This window comes from Dermacentor albipictus, chromosome 6 (assembly GCF_038994185.2).
Source record: "Dermacentor albipictus isolate Rhodes 1998 colony chromosome 6, USDA_Dalb.pri_finalv2, whole genome shotgun sequence".
In the NCBI taxonomy this organism is placed as follows: Eukaryota; Metazoa; Arthropoda; class Arachnida; order Ixodida; family Ixodidae; genus Dermacentor; species Dermacentor albipictus.
Genome location: NC_091826.1, coordinates 88,062,276 through 88,078,566, shown reverse-complemented (window position 1 = coordinate 88,078,566; position 16,291 = coordinate 88,062,276). Strand labels below are relative to the sequence as shown.

At 45.2% G+C, this 16,291-nt stretch overlaps 1 protein-coding gene across 1 annotated transcript in view; it reads left to right on the top strand.

Moving 5' to 3' along the window:
- Nucleotides 1–16,291, top strand: part of LOC139046965 (N-acetylated-alpha-linked acidic dipeptidase 2-like) — a 100,002-nt gene that overhangs the window by 14,230 nt on the left and 69,481 nt on the right. Inside the window, exons 5-6 of the mRNA XM_070520884.1 lie at nucleotides 13,017–13,044; nucleotides 16,054–16,176. Of these exons, the coding sequence (XP_070376985.1) occupies nucleotides 13,017–13,044; nucleotides 16,054–16,176 (151 nt within the window). The remainder of the gene's footprint in view (nucleotides 1–13,016; nucleotides 13,045–16,053; nucleotides 16,177–16,291) is intronic.

Here is a 16,291-nt window from a genome sequence, read left to right as displayed (position 1 = left end):
TCAAGAACCGCAGGTCAACTCAGGTCAGAGACACGTCTTCTGCGTCCTCGCCGAATCTCACTTGCCCACTAGATGAAGCCCGTTAATGTCCCTATCTTCGTTGCCGTCTGCCTAGATTGCACGCGTCATTTGTCCCTCCCTAAGAGAGCATCGTCCCGATGCTGGACCAGAAGTGTCACTTGCGGAAGTAAGGGTCTATCGTATAGTTATTCGCTCATATACGGCTTCATGAGGACAACGTGCACAAGTTCAGGACGGTGCGTGCGGCGCCGCATACAATTGGGACTATCGGGGACGACCTCGTACGTGACATCACTGAGTCGGCGTAATACTCGATATGGTCCGAAGTATCGCCTTAACAGCTTCTCGGAGAGGCCTCGTTTCCGTATGGGTGTCCAAACCCACACTATGTCGCCGACGTCGTAGATTACTATTCGACGGTGAAGATCATATGGCCCTGGGTCATAGTCTTGTTGCTCACAGATTCGCAAGCGTGCGAGCTGCCGAGCCTCTTCTGTGCGTTGCGTAAACACATCGGCGTGCACATCAGTGTCGTCAAAGTCATGTGGAATCATTGCATCCAACATCATTCATACATGCCGTCCGTGAGCAAGGGTGAACGGAGTCATGCGCGTCGTCTCTTGTTTCGCCGTTTTATATGCAAAGGTGATATAAGGTAGGATGTCGTCCCAATTTTTATGTTCAACATCCACGTGCATGGAGAGCATGTCTTTAATTGTTTTGTTTAGGCGTTCTGTTAATCCGTTGATTTGAGGATGGTGGCCGGTTGACTTCCGATGAGATGTTCCACATAGCAGCAAGACGTGATCTAAAAGCTCAGCAGTGAATGCAGTTCCTTGGTCTGCTACGACGACAGTTGGTGCGCCGGGGCGCAACACAATGTGCTAAATGAAAAAGTGCGCCACCTCGGCTGCTGTGCTTCTCTGGATTGCCGTTGTTTCAGCGCAACGTGTTGTATAGTCGGTTGCGACCATAACAAAGCGATTCCCTGCAGTAGAAGTACATCATCATCATCAGCCTGGTTACGCCCACTGCAGGGCAAAGGCCTCTCCCATATTTCTCCAACGACCCCGGTCATGTACTAATTGTGGCCATGCCGTCCCTGCAAATTTCTTAATCTCATCCGCCCACCTAACTTTCTGCCGTCCCCTGCTACGCTTCCCTTCCCTTGGAAACCAGTCCGTAACCCTTAATGACCATCGGTTATCTTCCCTCCTCATTACATGTCCTGCCCATGCCCATTTCTTTTTCTTGATTTCAACTAAGATGTCATCAACTCGCGTTTGTTCCCTCACCCAATCTGCTCTTTTCTTATCCCTTAACGTTACACCTATCATTCTTCTTTCCATAGCTCGTTGCGTCGTCCTCAATTTGAGTAGAACCCTTTTCGTAAGCCTCCAGGTTTCTGCCCCGTAGGTGAGTACTGGTAAGACACAGCTATTATACACTTTTCTCTTGAGGGATAATGGCAACCTGCTGTTCATGATCTGAGAATTCCTGCCAAACGCACCCCAGCCCACTCTTATTCTTCTGATTACTTCTGTCTCATGATCCGGATCCGCAGTCACTACCTGCCCTAAGTAGATGTATTCCCTTACGACTTCCAGTGCCTCGCTGCCTATTGTAAACTGCTGTTCTCTTCCGAGACTGTTAAACATTACTTTAGTTTTCTGCAGATTACTTTTTAGGCCCACTCTTCTGCTTTGCCTCTCCAGGTCAGTGAGCATGCATTGCAGTTGGTCCCCTGAGTTACTAAGCAAGGCAATATCGTCAGCGGATCGCAAGTGACTAAGGTATTCTTCATTAACTTTTATCCCCATTTCTTCCCAATCCAGGTCTCTGAATACCTCCTGTAAACACGCTGTGAATAGCATTGGAGAGATCGTGTCTCCCTGCCTGACGCCTTTCGTTATTGGGATTTTGTTGCTTTCTTTATGGAGGACTACGGTGGCTCTGGAGCCGCTATAGATATTTTTCAGTATTTTTACATATGGCTCGTCTACACCCTGATTCCGTAATGCCTCCATGACTGCTGATGTATCGACAGAGTCAAATGCTTTCTCGTAATCAATGAAAGCTATATATAAGGGTTGGTTATATTCCGCACATTTCTCTATCACCTGATTGATAGTGTGAATATGATCTATTGTTGAGTAGCCTTTACGGAATCCTGCCTGGTCCTTTGCTTGACAGAAGTCTAAGGTGTTCCTGATTCTATTTGCGATTACCTTAGTAAATAGTTTGTAGGCAACGGACAGTAAGCTGATCGGTCTATAATTTTTCAAGTCTTTGGCGTCCCCTTTCTTATGGATTAGGATTATGTTAGCGTTTTTCCAAGATTCCGGTACGCTCGACGTTATGAGGCATTGCGTATACAGGGTGGCCAGTTTCTCTAGAACAATCTGCCCACCATCCTTCAGTAAATCTGCTGTTACCTGATCCTCCCCAGCTGCCTTCCCCCTTTGCATATCTCCCAAGGCTTTCTTTACTTCTTTCGGCGTTACCTGTGGGATTTCGAATTCCTCTAGACTATTTTCTCTTTCATTATTGTCGTGGGTGGCACTGGTACTGTATAAATCTCTATAGAACTCCTCAGCCACTTGTACTATCTCGTCCATATTGGTAATGACATTGCCGGCTTTGTCTCTTAACGCATACATCTGATTCTTGCAAATTCCTAGTTTCTTCTTCACTGTTTTTAGGCTTCCTCCGTTCCTAAGAGCATGTTTAATTCTATCCATATTATACTTCCTTATGTCAGCTGTCTTACGCTTGTTGATTAACTTCGAAAGTTCTGCCACTTCTCTTCTAGCTGTAGGGTTAGAGGCTTTCATACATTGGCGTTTCTTGATGAGATCTTTCGTCTCCTGCGATAGTTTACTGGTATCCTGCCTAACGGAGTTACCACCGACTTCCATTGCACACTCCTTAATGATGTCCACAAGATTGTCGCTCATTGCTTCAACACTAAGGTCCTCTTCCTGAGTGAAAGCCGAATATCTGTTCTGAAGCTTGATCTGGAATTCCTCTATTTTCCTTCTTACCGCTAACTCATTGATCGGCTTCTTATGTACCAGTTTCTTCCGTTCCCTTCTCAGGTCTAGGCTAATTCGAGTTCTTACCATCCTGTGGTCACTGCAGCGCACCTTGCCGAGCACGTCCACATCTTGTATGATTCCAGGGCTAGCGCAGAGTATGAAGCCTATTTCATTTCTAGTCTCGCCGTTCGGGCCCCTCCACGTCCATTTTCGGCTATCCCGCTTGCGGAAGAAGGTATTCATTATCCTCATATTATTCTGTTCCGCAAACTCTACTAATAACTCCCCCCTGATATTCCTAGTGCCTATGCCATATTCCCCCACTGCCTTGTCTCCAGCCTGCTTTTTGCCTACCTTGGCATTAAAGTCACCCATTAGTATAGTGTATTTAGTTTTCACTCTACCCATCGCCGATTCCACGTCTTCATAGAAGCTTTCGACTTCCCGGTCATCATGACTGGATGTAGGGGCGTAGACCTGTACAATCTTCATTTTGTACCTCTTATTAAGTTTCACAACAAGACCTGCCACCCTCTCGTTAATGCTATAGAATTACTGTATGTTACCAGCTATACTCTTATTAATCAGGAATCCGACGCCTAGTTCCCTTCTTTCTGCTAAGCCCCGGTAGCACAGGACGTGCCCGCTTTTTAGCACTGTATATGCTTCTTTTGGCCTCCTAACTTCACTGAGCCCTATTATATCCCATTTACTGCCCTCTAATTCCTCCAATAGCACTGCTAGGCACGCCTCACTAGATAACGTTCTAGCGTTAAACGTTGCCAGGTTCATATTGCAATGGCGGCCTGTCCGGAGCCAGTGATTCTTAGCACCCTCTGCAGCATCGCAGGTCTGACCGCGGCCGTGGTCAGTTGCTTCGCAGCTGCTGGGGACTGAGGGCCGGGGTTTGATTGTGTTGTTCATATAGGAGGTTGTGGCCATGTACTGCACCAGGGTGGCCAATCCTGCTCTGGTGAGGGAGTGCGTTACCGGTTCTGGTCACCGGGATCAGGCCACACTCCAGGCCTGTTTATGCAATTTCATCAACACGCGAATTTTTTTTTTATCCGGTGGAAAATTGCCGGCACCGGGATTCAAACCACGGCCCTCTTGCACGCGAGGCAGGTGTTCTACCTCTACGCCACCGCTGCACTGCCAGTAGAAGTACGAAGTGGGCCAAATATATCTATTCGGATTTGATCAAATGGTATTAGAGAAACCTGGACGGTCATGCGGCTGGTTTCGACAGAGGCGACTTGTTTCTGGCAGTCGAGGCAAGTGCGAACGGGATGTTTCATGGTAGTGGTAAGTCTCGGCCAGTAATACTTCTGCTGTACTCTGGCCAACGTTCTCGTGCAGCCTATGCGACCAGAAGTCACCTCGTTGTGACAGGCTCTAAGTACTTCCGTACGAAAAGCTGCAGGAATGACGAGCAGATAGGGGGACCCGGTCGAAGAAAAGTTTCTTTTGTAGAGGACTTTGACCGGAAAACAAAACGACAACAGTCCTCTTGCGAAAACTCTAGGCAGTTTCGCAAATCTGCCCTCTAAGTAATTGATGAGTTTAAGCAACTCAGGGTCGGCCCGTTGTTGTTGCGCAATGGTGGATGTTTCCAGAACAAAGAGAAATGCCGAGTCTTCTTCGGGTGGAGCAGACGACTCTAGCAGCGATAGAGACAGGCAATCCGCATCCATATGTCGTTTCCCCGACTTGTACTTGGCTGTCATGTCAAGCTCTTGCAGCCGTAGGCTCCAATGCGCCAGTCGTCCTGAAGGATCGTTAAGGTTTGTCAACCAAAACAGTGAATGATGGTCGCTGATAACTGTGAAGTGGCGGTCATACAAATATGGGCGAAATTTCATGACCACCCATACTACGACGAGGCATTCTCTCCCAGTTGTGGAGTAATTAGCCTGTGTGCGTGACCGTGTTCTATTTGCATAGGCAAGTACTCTTTTTGTGCCCTCCTGCCGCTGCACAAGACCAGCTCCCAAGCCAGCGTCGCTGGGATCAGTGTGGAGCAGTGTAGGAGCGGTCTCATCAAAGTAAGCAATCACGGGAGGTGTCTGGAGACGTCTCCGCAAGTCGTTGAATGCACCTCGCCCTATACAAAAGCAACGTCATCTCTCGTCAGGCGAGTTAACGACGACGCAATGCGAGCAAACCCCGCAATAAACCATCGGTAATAGGCACAGAAGACCAGGAAGCGGCTGAGAGCCTTTTTATCGGATGGTACGGGAAACTGCTCATCATGACCATCAGCCTGGTTGCGCCCACTGCAGGGAAAAGGCCTCTCCCATGCTTCTCCAACAACCCCGGTCATGTACCAATTGTGGCCATGCCGTGCCTGCAAACTTCGTAATCTCATCCGCCCACCTAACTTTCTGCCGCCCCCTGCTACGCTTCCCTTCCCTTGGGATCCAGTCCGTAACCCTTAATGACCATCGGTTATCTTCCCTCCTCATTACATGTCCTGCCCATGCCCATTTCTTTTTCTTGATTTCAACTAAGATGTCATTAACTCGCGTTTGTTCCCTCACCCAATCTGCTCTTTTCTTATCCCTTAACGTTACACCTATCATTCTTCTTTCCATAGCTCGTTTTGTCGTCCTCAATTTGAGTAGAACCCTTTTCGTAAGCCTCCAGGTTTCTGCCCCATAGGTGAGTACTGGTAAGACACAGCTATTATATACTTTTCTCTTGAGGGATAATGGCAACCTGCTGTTCATGATTTGGGAATGCCTGCCAAACGCACCCCAGCCCATTCTTATTCTTCTGATTATTTCCGTCTCGTGATGCGGATCCGCCGTCACTACCTGCCCTAAGTAGATGTATTCCCTTACGACTTCCAGTGCCTCGCTGCCGATTGTAAATTGCTGTTCTCTCCCGAGACTGTTAAGCATTACTTTAGTTTTCTGCAGATTAATTTTTAGACCCACTCTTCTGCTTTGCCTCTCCAGGTCAGTGAGCATGCATTGCAATTGGTCCCCTGAGTTACTAAGCAAGGCAATATCATCAGCGAATCGCAAGTTACTAAGGTATTCTCCATTAACTTTTATCCCCAATTCTTCCCAATCAAGGTCTCTGAATACCTCCTGTAAACACGCTGTGAATAGCATTGGAGATATCGTATCTCCCTGCCTGACGCCTTTCTTTATTGGGATTTTGTAGCTTGCTTTATGGAGGACTACGGTGGCTGTGGAGCCGCTATAGATATCTTCCAGTATTTTTACATATGGCTCATATACACCCTGATTCCTTAATGCCTCCATGACTGCTGAGGTTTCGACTGAATCAAACGCTTTCTACGACTGAATCAAACTGTGCTACGGTGGCAATTTTCTCAGGATCTGGGCGAACACATGCGTGGCTGACGACGTGACTGAGAAAGTGTATTTCCGCGAAGCCAAAGTGGCACCTCTCCGGCTTCAGGGTGAGGCCGGCGGACCGTATGGGCCGCAGAACCGCTTCAAGCCGTTCGAACGTTGCGCAGAGCATGATGACGTCGTCCAGGTACACTAAATAGGTTTTCCATTTCAGACCCGAAAGCACAGTATCCATGAGGCGTTGGAACGTAGCAGGAGCAGAGCACAAGCCGAAAGGCAAGATTTTAAATTTGTGCAGGCCGTCTGGCGTCACAAAAGCAGTTTTTTCGCGGTCTCTCGGATCTACCTCGATTTGCCAATGCCTGCTTCTTAAGTCCATAGAAGAGAAGTAACGCGCGTGACGAAGACCGTCAAGTGAATCATCTATACAGGCCAGTTAGTACACGTCTTTCTTTGTCACCTGATTCAGTTTTCGCTAGTTCACGCAGAAACGCAAGCTGCCGTCTTTTTTCGTGACTAGAACTACAGGAAATCCCCAGGGACTCACTGATGGTTGGATCACTTCGTCTCCAGCATTTTTGTCGCTTGTATGGCTCCACGTTCTCTGGGAGCCACATGAAAAGAATTTTGGTGGCTTGGTCTTGTCGTATCCTCTGTAATTATCCGATGCTTCGTTAGAGGCGTCCGTCCAACGCTGGACGCTGACGCAAAGCAGCCATTGAACTTCGGCAATAGCGTGAGAAGCCGCTGTCGTTCATGCTGTGACAAAGCAGTGTTGACGTCAAGTGCAGGAGCCGGGTCTTGCGCAGGCGCCTTTTCGAGTAGAGAACAGCAGCGGCGAACATCCGCAACAGCATCAAAATGAGCCACAGCCATGCCCTTTGGATGGTACCGTCGCTCTCTGCTAAAATTGGTTAGTAACAGGTTCGTGCGCCTGTCGGTGACATTTACGATTCCTCGTGCGACCGAGATGCCGTGAGTAAGCAACAACGTGGGTATTTGGTCGGCAACTCCCTGGCAATGAAACGGTGCGTCACATGCTACCGAAACAAGGGTACATGATCGAGGTGGGATGACGACGTCTTTTTCTGCTAGACGAAAGGAGTTGCGTAGCGGCGATTATTAATGGACTAAACCAGGGCTTTTTTAAAACGTCGCCATGCGGTCCGGGATAATAAATACGGCGCCATATTCTTCCAGGAAATCCATTCCGATAATCAAATATTTACAAGCCGCGGGAACAACGATGAAAGCGGCCACGAAAGAAGAATCCCGGATGCTAATTCTTGCAGTACATATTCCTGTGGGCATCAGTAATTGCCCGCCTGCCGTCCTTATGTGAGGTCCCGTCCATGGCGTCTTTATTTTCTTCAGGGGGAGGACGAGTTCCTGACTCATTATAGAGAAGTCGGCACCAGTGTCGACTAAAGCTGTCACCGGCTGTCCACCCACCAAAACGTAATGTCGGCGCTCACAATTTCTTTGGTGTCGAGGGTTACCTGCTTCACGTCGTTCTGCGGCGAGAGCTTTGGGGGCTTTTTATTGTCTTGCGGTGGGCCTGCAACCTTACCCCCAGAGGTCACCGCCTTCAGTTTCGCCGGCGTGGGCTGGGCGACCTTCAACCTCGGAGGTGAACAAAATTACGTCCAGAAGGGGAATGCATCTGACGTGGAGGGGTGGGAGAGCACGACCAACGGCCGAAAGGACTGAACATACGGCACGGAGTCGTCATTCGGGTGCTCTGTTGGAGGTCCCTGAAAAGCAGTTCCGTCAAGGCGTAACATGGAGTCGTCATTTGCACGTCGACCATAGGACCACGGACGAAAAGGTCGAAATAATGTGTCGCGATGCCAACAATGACGCGAAATGGGGCCGGCACCTCCGCAGTGAAAACAGAGTGGGCGCCTATCGACGCTGCGCCATGCGTCGGTTCTCCGAAATTGTGGCCGTCCCGTGGTGTCATGTTGCGGCGTTGAAGAAGGCGCTGTGAACGGCGGCTAGTGGTATGACTGGAGCTGCGTAACGTGTTGCGCGCCTCGAAGCCACGTCTTCCGGCGGCGACCAAGGAGCGACTGTCGGAGGCTGCTGGTATGGCGGTGTGGTTGTAACGGGTGGTCGACATGGGATAGCGGCTGCGTGAGTCATGGGACGCAGGTGCCCTTGAAGATAGGCTACCGGTAACGTCTACCTTATTTCGTCACGCACCACTCCGGCGATCGGCGCTACGGGTCTATCCACTGCCGGTGTCAGAATCTTTTGAATTTCCTCTCTGGCGAGTTCTCTGATCAATTCTCGCAAGGTGTTCTGATACTCGCCAGTCACTGCGGTGGCATTGATTTTGGTGCTGGCGGACAGTCGATCGTACTGCCTGCATCTCCGATGAAGGGCCCGCTCAATAGCCGTAGTCTCTTTGATAAATTCAGCCACGGTGACTGGTGGATTCCACACAATCCCCGCGGATTACTGCTATTTTACATCTCGCATGAGGTAGTGCAGCTTTCTTCAGTCATGTTCGGGCCGGCTCTACGAAAGACGCGGGCCATGTCCTCGGCGAATCTTGTGACCGACTCATTAGGTTCTTGTACCCGTAGCTCCACCATTTCCTCGGCGCGTTCGCGTCGACCGACACTCGCAAAAGTATCTGTAATTTTCTGACGAAAGTCATTCCATGTCGTTAGGTTAGCTTCGCGGTTCTCGTACCAAGTGCGGCCACTGTCGTCAAGGGCGAAGTAGACGTGGGAGAGCTTTTGCTGCTCAGTCCACTGATTAATCTGCGCGACGCCTTCGTACTTGTCAAGCCAGTCTTCAATCTCTTCGAAGACTACACCGCGATAGCGATCGGGAACCAGAGAATGCATAATGGTTATTTGCTGTGGACTCGGCTGGTTTGGGGTGCTTGCGGTGGGCTAGTTTCAGCCATTGCGAGGTGTGGATCTCATATATTATATATATATACATATATATATATATATATTTATATATATATATATATATATATATATATATATACATATATATATATATATATATATATATATATATATATATATATATATATATATATATATATATATATATATATATATATATATATATATATATATATATATATATATATATATTATGGTAGCAAACATGCTTAACGTAACATGGAATATGGTCAAATTAGTGCTGCAACTATTTAGCAGTGTGTTGCATGCATTTGGCAGTGACCACCTGGACCATTGTCCAGCTCTCATCACCAAAAGTATGTAACCTGTTCTCGCTCTCTATTCTAATTCTCATTTGCTTTCAATGTGTTTGCTTAGCTTCAGTAATACAATAATGAAGACTTCGCATTGTGCAACAATTCATTTTTCGTTAGTACGACAGCTTGAATGAAACACTTTTTTCTTATATGAAGTATCATATAATTATTCAGCTAGAATAATGAGCAGAACGTGATTAAGATGAAGCTTTAGCTCGTGCCCAACTTAGACGCGGCCTATTCAAATACATGTAAAACGTAACATCATTTTGCTGAGATTACTCCTGGACCAATTTTAATGAAAGTTGTTGCATTTGAGAGGGAAAGTTGAATTCTAGTGACTGTTGGAAGCGGAATTTCGATTTAGGGCATGCGTTTTGTTAAAAAGATTTTCAAATATTCGACAGATTGAAAAAAATAAAAGCATGAAGTTTACAAACTCATAACTCTGCATCAAGAAAAGATATTGCGGTTCTGTAAACAGCATCCATTAGACCATTTAAAGCGGACAAATTCGATAGGTGCATCGTGCAACACGTGAATTTGTTACGCAGGTTACACGGGTTCTGCAACAACTATATATCCGTATTACTAAGTTCTTCGATATTCATGTGTAACATATCAATTTTGTCCACTTTAGATGTACTATTCAATGCAATTTACAGAATTGTATTATCATGTTTCGTTGCTGAGTGGCAGAGTTGTAAACTTGATAGTTTGGTATTTTGAAAATGTTCGATTTTGTCAATTATTGATAAAACATTGACGACATTCCTCACAAACTCGAAACCATCAGTCCCTAGACTTTAAGTGTTTCTTTTAAATGCAACAAACTTCGTCAAATTTGGTGCAGCGGTTGCCGAGAAAAGCGAATTCTCCTTTTACATGTATTTAGATAGCGGCACCCGAGCTAAAGCTTCCGGAGCTTTAGCTCGGGTGCTCCTATCTAAATACATGTAAAAGGAGAATTCGTTTTTCTCGGCGACCACTGCACCAAATTTGACGAGGTTTGTTGCATTTAAAAGAAAAACTTAAAATCTAGTGACGTTGGTTTCGAATTTTCGATTTAGTTTGTCAATTTTTTATTAAAAAATGGCAAAAATCGAAAATTTTCAGAAAACGAAACTATGACGTTTACAACTCTGTAACTCAACCACTAAAAATGGTAATAAAATTCTGTGAATTGCATCTAGTAGTACATCCAAAGCGGACAAAATTGATATGTTACACATGAATATAAAAAAATTAATTAGAGGGAAATACAACTTTTGCAAAACCGTTGTAACCAACGTAACAAATTCATGTAAGATGTAAAATGACATATCGAATTTGTCCGCTTTGGATGATCTAATGGATGCCGTTTACAGAACCGCGATATCAGTTTTTGATGCAGAGGTATGAATTTGTAAACATTGTGCTTCTATTTTTTTCAAACGGTCAAATATTTGAAAATAGTTTTAAGAAAATTAAAGCCCTAAATCGAAATTCCGCTTCCAACAGTCACTATAATTTAGCTTTCTCTTTCAAATGCAACAAATTTCATCAAAAGCGCTCCAGGAGTTATCTCATACAAACGTTTTTGCGTTTTACATGTATTTGAATAGGCCGCGTCGGAGTTGGGCCCGAGCTAAAGCTTCCTCTTAAGGGCGAACTTCTGTAAGAATTGAGCTTGAAACACACACGTAGCAATAAACTACGCAACGTTCATTCAGGTCAATAAGAAAGCAGCCCATTCTAAGCAAGTGCAGAAAAGTAACTCTAATAATTCAGAAACAGCCCTAGAAAAGTTGAGTGTTTCACCTGAAAAAGATATAAATTTACAGCCGGTTTGCAAAGATAATGAACTCTCCGCATGCATCACAATTTCGTGCACTTTTTGAAAACAAAAGAAACTGTATCGTGGGAAACAACGTGGTAAACTGGCCGTGATCATTTTTTGAAACATCGTATTGCGCCAAGCTGTTCTGGTGATAACTTTCGGCTTAGTGCTAATTGTCATTTCCTACTCGGCATCTAAATGAATGCACCCTCCCTCCCCTAGTTGGAATCCTTGTGTAGCAAGACTACAAGAATAAATGCAGAATAAATGATGCCCAACTGACACTTCACTGGATACCTTTACCAAAGAAGCACACCAGGGTCCACTGGATGGTAGAAGGTCTGTGAGGCACCTCGCATAGGTCTAGTAGGCCTGCCCGAAAAGAAACCGTTCGCTCCTGATGAGGCACCGAGCTAAATCAAGCAACCACTAGTGTGAATAACAGAGATCAAGCGGCTCAATGCTGAGTTTTAAAAGATGAAATCCATGCGAAAAGGAAACACAATATGAACCAGTTGTGTAGCGAACTGATAAAAAATGCAGACGGAACGCAGTGTTCCAGTCTAAATGACGCGAAGCCTATTTGAGTCGGCCAGGTAGTGGCCGTGTAGTGGATGAAAAGTGTACAGCCCCGTCACCTGCAGCTGTTAGATATCTGTTTCATGAGCAAGTATATTGCATGACCAGGGAAGAACATTGGCGTGAGATGTATGCACAGATGACAGATACCTGAATACATGTAGGTCTTCTATACCCATTGTGTCATACTGACACATGTACATTCTAGGAAATTGGTCACGAATGGAAACATGCCCAGTGGTACATGCCGAGTGGCTCAAGTGGCCTAGTCCGCAAGACAGGAGTAGCCACCATGCGCAAGGTTAAAGCAAGAGGCGCAGAAAGCTCCGCATCATTAATGCCACGGTGTTTAACGCTTTAGGAAGGACAAAACAACGAGAAAGGGAAGGACAGAAAGAAAGAAAGAAAATGAAAGGAATAACTCTGGACACACAAAACCTGTTTTACCATTCCTCATGTCTGATTAGCAAGGATAGGCTCCTGCATGCCCTGGTCTCACACTTGTACGATACTCGTCCGGAGCTTGAATTATCGAGTGACGGAACGTTTTAAGATTTATAAATGTGGCATACTAAAGCAACGCAGTCAGTTACACCAAATAAGAATAACTTTTCATTTTTCTTCCAGACTTTCTTTTCCAGCTTACCTCAATTGTGTTTTAACTGCTTCATTTCTACTTTGCGTTGTAAATGCTCCTCGCATATACTCCAATTATCTTTATTTTTCATGGATGCGCCTTACGCATTGTTTAAGAATTGTAAAGACAGGCAAGACTTGTTTTAAGTGATATTATCACCGTGGCATCAAGGTATAGGTGGGGGAGGCCGCCATTTTATGAACAGAAATAGCACCCCAACCTCCCGATTTTGTAGGAAGCAGAAAGAAAAATAACGCAGAGAACCGCAAATCTCGATAGGCGAAAGTAGGTATATCTAGCGCAAATGAAGTATACTTATGTTTTATTGTTTTGTTCTCGCTATCATCAGGTACCCAGACACAAGCAACCCTAACAAAGTGAGTACCCACTGGATTCTTCCACAACTTTTGTGATCCTTTCATTCGCATATTTTTCGATTCGCACGAGCCTCTTTTGAAGTAGCGCGCGTTTCAGTGTGCCTGTAACATAGCAACACTCTGGTGCTGTGCGAAACTACTTGACCAATGTGTAGTGACACGAACACCATCGAGTGACAACGCTATTTTCTTACGATGGTTAAGAGGAAGCATTAGCTCAGGCCCAACGCCGATGCCACTTATTAAAATGCATGTAAAATGCAGATACGTATTTTTGGCGATTTTAATGAACTTTGTTGCATTTGAGAGAAAAAGTGAAATTCTGGTGAGTATTTCAAGCGGGAGTTTGATTGCAAGCCTGAATTTTTAGCAGAATGTTTTACAATTTGGTGAGTTCGAAAAAAATAGAGGAAAGAAGTTTACAAATTCGTAGCTCTGCACTGAGAACAGATATCGCAGTTTTGTAAACTGCATCCATTAGAGCATTCAAAGGGGACAAATTTGCTTTACTAATTTGTGTCCTACGTATATTTGTTATATGGTTTACAAAGGGTTTGTCAAATTTCATACTCACATATTACTATGTATCTGAGAGTCATGTATAATACGCCAATACTGTCCGCTTTAGATGTACTTTTAGATTTATTCAGAGAATTGTGATATCAGTTTTCGTTGCTCGGTTACAACGTTCTAAACTTCATAGTTTTCTGAAAATTTGTGATCTTCAGCAACATTTCTCAGAAAATTGCCCACCTAAATCGAGAATTCTCTCCCAACAATCAATACATTTTAATTTTTCCAGTAACTGCAACACACCTCTTGAAATTTGGTTCACTGGTTGCTAAAGAAACGATTTCTCCTTTGTATTTGTAAATCAGACATCTATTTAAAGTTTTCTCCTAAATAAAGCACGCTTACGCCACCACAAAATCTGAACGTTTCCGTGTATTGGGTCCTTATGTTCCAAATACTTCATACCATGCATATTGAATTCTTCAGTTTACTAATGTTTCTCAGAGAATGCTGGTGAATTATCGTTACCTGTTCAAGTGCATAGCTCGGGAACTTACGCTTATCAGCGAGGCCAAGTGAAGGGATGGACCCCACACTCGGAAGAGTGTCACTGTAAGCAATGAGAGCGAAAGCATTCATTTGTAGTAGTTGTTTTAGAGAGCGAAAATTAATGAAAAAGCGCGAAAATGCTACCAGTACCACATCCTATACATGCCTTCGTGCAGTTTTTAGTAATTACGTGTGCTCAGGGATGCGGGTTACTTCGTTCTAATACTTGCCAATACAGCTTTCTATGTAAGAAATGAACCACTATCCCCAACAACTACTTAAGGCAGGAAAGGGTAGGTGCTCTAGCTAGAAACCAATGCAGTACATTGTGACACGGCTCTAGCAGTTTCCATCTCTTCCAGATCTCTCCCATCTCGCCCAGCATTCTTGCTCTGGGGAACGCCTATAGCTTCCACCTTAGAGCCTATATATGCGACTTCACGCCTTGGTCAATGCATGCCAAACGTCCCAGACACGGCTCTCAAACCTCTCCGATTCTATTACAAAAAATTGTCGTTAATTGTTTTGGTGCGCTATTTGACATCACCAACTATTCTTCAAATATTTTGTTTAATTTCTGTCTCACAGCGATTTGAATGTTGCCGTGGTGGGCGAAGCCTAAGTTGCGAAAAGACAGCCGCAAAAATTCAGTACTGCACGGAATGCCATAAAAAGTTGCTGTTTGCAAGAAATAATTCCTCTTTCATATTGTGTCCTATTGGTGGCCACTGCGTTGCCTCATTATCTGCTTTGTGCTGAAGCAATACTGCGATTCTGCGCCCATTTCGACTATGTTTACAAAATCCTATAATACTCACACACACAATAGAACTGCATCGTGGGGCTGGAGAGTTAGCAATGAGTGCGTGAAAATAAAAAGAACATTGAAGTCAAAGGCCATGCAGTTTTGAAGTGGACGAGGCGCAAACACACGCAAAAAATTATGCGAAATGCATAATGTTGAGGCGCATGTACACAGGCCATGCTGTCATGTAAGAAAAGCATGCCTAAATAATTAGAAGAAAGTATAAAAAATGTTTTTTTCCCAAAAGTTTGATGAGAGTCATATAGGCTAAAATATATATATATCTTTTTTAAGTTGTACGGCCATCGCGTTCCCGCGTGCCGGCCCGGAAGTCCGCTTCACTGCGCCTGTCGGATCTCATACAGCGGAGAGATGCGGCGTTGTGTTTTCGTTGAGCACTAAGTTTCGCAAGGACATAAAAGACCCTGAATGAGTATTGGGATTGGGTATTTCACTGCCATGTCTCTGCATTGGAGCAGGTACAACCGACGCAGTAGAATGTAGATTGTGTGCCTGGTTTGGGTGTATTCGGGAGGTCCCGCTCTTTACTTCAATCACTGATGTTCTTGACATTTGAAACACGTATGAGCTGTCGGGTCTTTCTTTATTTCCACGCTTTCTTTTTATATGACTCATCCCTAGGGTGCCCAGCGTCTCCCATTTCCGTCATCATCCTCAATTTCCGGCTCCCTCCGATCAGAACGAGATCCACTTTTCTGCAGAACACCTTCCGAGCTTGTAGCTTTCGGCGTAGTGTAGCGCATGCGCCATAACTTCTAGCACAACCTCTCCCCAGGAATGAGTCTCAGCCTAGGGTTGAGGCAAGCGGACAAGCGGAAGTGTTGGTAGTATTGCATATCCCACGCATATTTCTCACACGCACCTCAATTAGTGCAGCAACATGATTGATCACAATTTTTAGAATAAAATCTGAGGGGGTCGATCGCAATGTCTGGGACGTTAGTCGTGGAATAACTCCCTGCCTCAATCATTATAACGTTCCATTGTGCTTACCGTTTAGTCACAGGTGCTGAGTAAAAATTATTTGCAATTGAGATTTAAATTCACAGATAAGGCAGAATTAGTCGACGAACGCGCATTTGGTACTGCAGTTATTCTGGTATTGCTTTATCTTGCTCCAGGTGCAATTGTTGGAAGCCGATGGTACCGTTCGCCACGAGGCCAAATTCATCGAGAAGAAAGAGGCTGGCAAGATGAGTGTGGTGACCGGCTACCTGGCCTTCTCGCCGAACGGCTCAGTCGAGGTTCGTCTGATAAGAAAAAATTTGCGCTTCCTCTTGTAAGGTGTGGTTCCGTCGCTGTTTTGTATAGGAAACGTGCACCAGGTTTACGGCGTAGTGGAATTCATTTTTTTCTGTG